General features: G+C 43.2%; 1 protein-coding gene across 1 annotated transcript in view; it reads right to left on the bottom strand.

Moving 5' to 3' along the window:
* GALNT12 (polypeptide N-acetylgalactosaminyltransferase 12) overlaps positions 1 to 6,000 on the bottom strand; it is a gene marked incomplete at its 5' end in the record, with an annotated part of 50,160 nt that overhangs the window by 14,578 nt on the left and 29,582 nt on the right. Inside the window, one exon of the mRNA XM_011993775.1 lies at positions 3,244 to 3,375. Coding sequence (XP_011849165.1) covers positions 3,244 to 3,375 — 132 coding nt within the window. The remainder of the gene's footprint in view (positions 1 to 3,243; positions 3,376 to 6,000) is intronic.

The following is a 6,000-nucleotide window of genomic DNA, read 5'->3' as shown; positions in this document are numbered from 1 at the left end:
AATTAATTTAAATCACTTTAGAGCATGGTATGTTTGAAAATACTACCTATGAAATATATTCTATAAACAAATTGAGCTGCAAAGAAATTACAAACCTCATTCAGTATAATACTCGTAAGCTGTAGTACTGTATTAATGATCTTGAAACTATTTTAAATATATTTTAGGATAAAGAAAATAAGTAATTATGTTAATATTGTTTGAAACCATGATTTTCAGGGTAAGAACAAAGAAATATGAGTATGCAATCAAAGAAAAATTTTTAAGACTACATTGGATTTTCAGATATTAATATAAGCTCATGATCTGTTTCTCAAAAATACAAATTTCCTTTCTCTGCCCAATGAGAAAAATTTAGAGCTGTGCTATTCCATGTGGCGGCCCTGGCCACTGTGGCTACTGGACACTTGAAATGTGACTAATCCAAATTGACATATGCTATAAGTACAAAATTCACACCAGATTTCAAGGCTTAGTATGAAAAAAGAATGTAAAATGCCTCAATGAATAAATACTTATATTCATTATATATTGAAGTGATATTATTTGGGATATACTGAATTAAACATTTCATTAACTTTACTTTTTTTAAATATGTTTACTAAAAAAATTAAGTTACAACTGTGGTTCTCATATTTCTGTTAAACTGCATGGTCTGGAGGCAATGACAATGCATAGCAACGGGCACCACCAGCATTCAGACTGACTCCCAATACCGTTACCCAACAAAGGAGCAGGGCTTCTGGGAGGAATGGCAGGAAATGTTTAAAATCAAATGGGATAACTTGGCCAGAATCAAGGAGGCTATCAACGCCACTATAAGGTGTCAAAGACCACAGAAGCCAAAATAAAGGGTCTGCCACTGGCCAAAAACAATTTTAAAATATTGTTTTTAAAAGATGAATTGGGCTGGGCACAGTGGCTCACACCTGTAATACCAGCACTTTGGGAGGCTTGGCAGGAGAAATGCTTGAGCTCAGGAGTTCAAGACCAGCCTGGGCAACATAGCAAGACCTTGTCTTTACTAAAAATAAAAATAAAAAATTCGCCAGATGTGGTGGTGCTCACCTGCAGTCCCAGCTACTTGAGAAGCTGAGGTGGGAGGATCACTTGAGTGCAGTGATCCAGGCTACAGTGAGCTACAATGGTGCCACTGTGCTCTAGCCTGGGTGACAGAATAGAAGCCTGTCTCAAAAAACAATACAAAGAAAAAAAGATGAATTCATTGAAGCACACTGGCTATGTAAACACCCATTAGTTTACAACGACACTCAAGAAGAGAAAAAGCCAAAAAAACAATGAGCCAACAACAAAAAAACAACCCACTAGATACAACTGGAGGAAACTAAAATACCAATTCTTACTCTGAAAATAAGCAAATAAAGAAAAGACTTAAGAATTTGTCATGCCTTGGCCGGGCACGGTGGCTCATGCCTGTAATCCCAACAGTTTGGGAAGCCGAGGCTGGCGGATCACCTGAGGTCAGTAGTTCGAGACCAGCCTGGCCAACATAGTGAAACCCCGTCTCTGCTAAAAATACAAAAAAAAAAAAAAATTAGCCTAGCGTTGTGGCAGGTGCCTATAATCCCAGCTACTCAGGAGGCTGAGGCAGAAGAATCGCTTGAACCCAGGAGGCGGAGGTTGCAGTGAGCTGAGATCGCACCATTGCACTCCAGCCTGGGGGACAAGAGCAAGATTCGGTCTCAAAAAAAAAAAAAAAAAAAAAAAATTTGTCGTGCCTTTTCTGTATGAATTCTAAAACTCACATATACCAAATTGCTTTAGTTAATAAGGGAGTGTTCTTTACAGAAAAATTTCAGCTAATGTGGAAGAAATGAAAGAGAAAAATCACCATTTGGCAACTCCATTTGAAATAATGGGTCTAGGCAATGGTTATCAGTGGCTACTAAAAACATGAGACAGAGGCTGATGGGGGGTCTTATAATGACTGGTCCAGACGAGGGATACTCCATGAACCCACTGGTCAACCTTATCACTAAAGATGACCATACTTCGTATGCTCCTGATAGGACACAACGTGAACACATAACATCACCCACAAAGTGTTCTTGCCAAAAAGGTGGATCCTGACTCTAATCAAACCTTTAGAATTCACTTCTATCTTAAAGAAATATGGGGGAGAGCGGCACAACTTAAAGACACCACAAAGAAAAAAAGAGTAATTGCAAGAGTGAGACACTCCACAGGTAACTGACCTTGTTTTTTCAACAAGTTGAAGATATTAACAAGAAAAAGGAAGACTGCCTTAGATTAAAAGAGATTTAGGAGCCAAGACACAACCGCCACATGCAATGTGTGCACCTTGTCTGGATCCCAATTTGAATTAGCCAGCTACTCAAAGAGAAACTGGAAAAGTTGGGGGAATATGAATTAGAACTAGACATTAAATGATCCAAGAAATTCTTGTTCATTTCTACAGTTTTGTAAGATAATATCCAAATGTTATGAAAATGCATAAAATGCAGAGGAGATAAATGACACAATGCCTGGGATTGGCTTAAAAACAGGAAAATGTGGAGGTGAAGCAGAGGAGAGAGAAAGCAAGAGAGGCAGGATCTTGAAAATTCTAGAATCTCAGGGATGGTATTCATTATGCCATTCTCTCTCCATTTCCGTATGTTTGAATATTTTCATAATGAAAATAGAATGTCACATGAATATCCTGCTTTGTATTTATCAAAGACTTCCAGAATGGAACATGAGCACTTCTGATCAACACATCACAGCAGAGGAGACCTCGCAAAGCTGGTGTCATTCCTACCAAAAACAAAAGACACTGGACATTTTATCTGGTCTCATCCCAAAAACATGTTTTAGGTTTTTTGAAATACTGGAAATGACTCCCCTATACCCACTATTGCCTCTGTAGACTCCCAAACTTGGAATTATTAACTAGTCCAGTCATTGAGACTAGAAGTAATATGATAAGGTGTTAGTAAAAACTAGGACATGGAAACACCAGATAAGCCTCAGTTTCCTTATCTACAAAATAGTTGTCAATTTTGAGATGGATTCCAGCTCTGACATTCTGCACCTAAGGCCCAGACACTCACAGGGAGAAAGAAGGGCAGTGGATAAAAAGGTGGTGGGGGGTGGGGAGGTGGGTGGGAGTGGAGGGAGCCAGTGACCCCCATGATGGGGCCCTTCTTCCCCAGGATTTGTAGATCAGACCCAGAGGCCAGGGAACTCCCTGCCTACCATGGGCCCACCACCCTCACTCACCATCCCGAAGAAGCCAGGCCTGTCCTCAGGCACATGCAATTCTGGATACACAGTCTCCAAGAACCACTTGAAGTCCTTACACTGGAGCTTGGCCCGGAGCTGCTTCCTCTCTGTCACATCCCCAAAAGGTTCCTGAGAAAACAACAAAACAGTGAGACCCCACGGGTCCTAGTGCTTCCTTTCAAAGCCCCTGTGTTCACTGATGCTCACTTACTAACCACCAGCCACCTTTGACAGAGCATTCGTTGCATGCCAGGCCCTGTAAGGAGCACAGAGGATAGAACACAGCCTTGCACCTAATTCCAGTTTCTAGTATGAGAGGCTGTCACAGAGACAATTCCATTCCTAGGTGCTCTGTTGGGAGGGGGGTGTGACCAGATGCACGAGCCCACCTGCTGATGGAGTGAAGGAGCCAAGCCTTGGGGCTGCACTGGCATCTATGGATCCTGGACCTGTGACCCAAGCTTGTGATCAGAGGTCATCCTGAAACCCAACCAGGGAAATGTCAGTTTCACCGAGACATATGCTGTGACTTTCCGGTTTACTACTAATATCGGAATATCCACTTTCAAACACAGGTAAATATTCTAGATGTAATCATGTTATTAATATGAAATAAGCAATAAGAAATACTTGTGCAAGTTTGGTTTTATGGACAAAACTAATGACTGAGAGCTTTTGCATATTTAAATATAGCAAGCCTCTATTTAGTATGGCAAACGTGCAGCCACAAGAAAAATGCTGAGTGCAAAAATGTTACCATACCTGCACTGTCATGTTAAACAATTAAAAGCTGACAAGTTAAATATTGAACAAAATGGTAATAATAAGTAAATGTTTGAATAAGATTTCAGATTTCTGCTATTTTCCAGAGGTCTGTCACTGATGAGTCACTGTGCCCCCAGCTTCAGCCAAGTATCCATTTAGCACCCAGCCCTTGGGCATGCAGCCTAAGGGTGCATTCAGTGCCTCCCTAAAATATTCTCTGGGGACCCTCAGGAAAAGGGAACTATGGGTTCCAGACTGTGCATGAGGAAACAGTGGGTGTTTCTACTGTATGGTGCTGGGCAAGACGGAGGAGGCAGAAGCAATGACTATGGAGCCCAGAGCCAGAGAGGGGCTGAGTGGGAGTCTGAGAACCCATGGGCTCTGCAGAGCAGAGCAAGAGGTGTGCTGCAGAGTACAGGCCCCAAGCCCAGTTCTACCTCCTATCAGTTATGGGGCCTGGACAAGTTCCTTCCAACAGCTGCTCTCTGAGCTTCAGTTTTCTCATCTATAAAATGAGAATTTTATTGCTACCCTGCAGGGTTGCTGGAAGGACCCAGAAGAGACTTCCATGAAGTGGCCTGATGAGAAGCCTTAGAGCAAGACCTTCTTGTATTGCCAAAAAGCCCTACTAGCTACGCAAATGCAGGGCAAGCAGGCACCCTGCCATGGATCATGTAGAGCTGGCTAGGGCAGACGCAGTGGACTGTGTTGCACGTGAAGCCCAAGATCTGGGAAATAAGAGGCAGATCCCTCATCCACAGTGGTCCCTGAGGTGGAGGCAGAGCAAGGATCTGGACCAGGCAACAAGTCCCTGAGATAAATTGCTCTGAGGAAGGACAGAGTCTGGGCTGAGCCTCAGCCTCCGACAGGCTCAGTGCAGTGGGTGGTTGGGCCAGTGTCACTGCAATGTGTGGCTGGGACCCAGAGGAGCAAGCCAACAGAGCTGAGACTTCAGCAACTACAGGCACACCTTCACTGTCGTTCAGAGAGATGGGCCCAGCAAGGCCTCTGAGTGAGGAGGAAGATGGGCATCTGTTATGCTGGCGATGGGGGCGTTTCCATGACCATGACATATGGTGAGAAATAGTAGCAGCGGGCGCCTGGGCCACTCTCCAGTAGTCCTTCCATCTGGAAATGGAAGCAGAACAGACTCCCTGTTTTAGAAAGGGAAGCTTCCAGGGTGCTAAGAAGAAGTCTCTAGAGGGAGGTAACAGACCCCTAACTAATAAGGTGGGTGCGTCCCTGAGCAATAGCTTTAAGGTAAAGAACTGTGCCTTAACTTGTACCCAGTGTTTGTGGACTCACCCCTACTGGCTACAAAGAGGAAAACCACAACACATGGACAATGCCTGGCCTGTGACACCAGGTATCCCCAACTGTCTATGTTGGTACAGTCCAGCCTCATTATTTACTGGTTCTGTAACTGTGAATTTCCCTACATGCTGTAATAAAATTGACTTGTAACCTCCAAATCAATACTTGTGGTGTTTTCTAATTTTCACACACATTCATGGACAAAAAATTTGAGTTGCCCAACATTCCCATTCTCAGGTGATGCAGAACAAGGGCACACACCGCCTTCCTGTGTCAGCTCTCATCCTGTAAACCACTGTCCTTTTCACCATCTGTTGGGCACCACATTTTTTTCTGCTTTGTATTGGTGACTGCACCAGCTATTCTAGAGTGTCCCCTAATCGTAGTGCCATCTAGTGTTCCTAAATGCAAGAAGGTTGTGATGAAGAGAAAATAACACGTGCTAGGTAAGCTTCATTCTGGCATGAGTTATCGTGCTGTTAGCCATGAGTGCAAGGTTAATGATGCAACGATATATGTTAAATAGGTGTCTTTGAAAAGAAACACACAGAAAACAAGGTTCTGTATTGATCTGCTGACAAAACTGTGCCCCAAGTCTGGCAGGAACCTAACCCTGTATTTCCCCTAAGAGCAATGGCTCTATTTTCACGAATTCAGTATTTGTGGTGGCTTTAT

This window comes from Mandrillus leucophaeus, unplaced genomic scaffold, assembly GCF_000951045.1.
Source record: "Mandrillus leucophaeus isolate KB7577 unplaced genomic scaffold, Mleu.le_1.0 Scaffold433, whole genome shotgun sequence".
Classification (NCBI taxonomy): domain Eukaryota; kingdom Metazoa; phylum Chordata; class Mammalia; order Primates; family Cercopithecidae; genus Mandrillus; species Mandrillus leucophaeus.
Note: the sequence above shows the minus strand (reverse complement) of the source record. Positions and strands in the feature narration are given on the sequence as shown.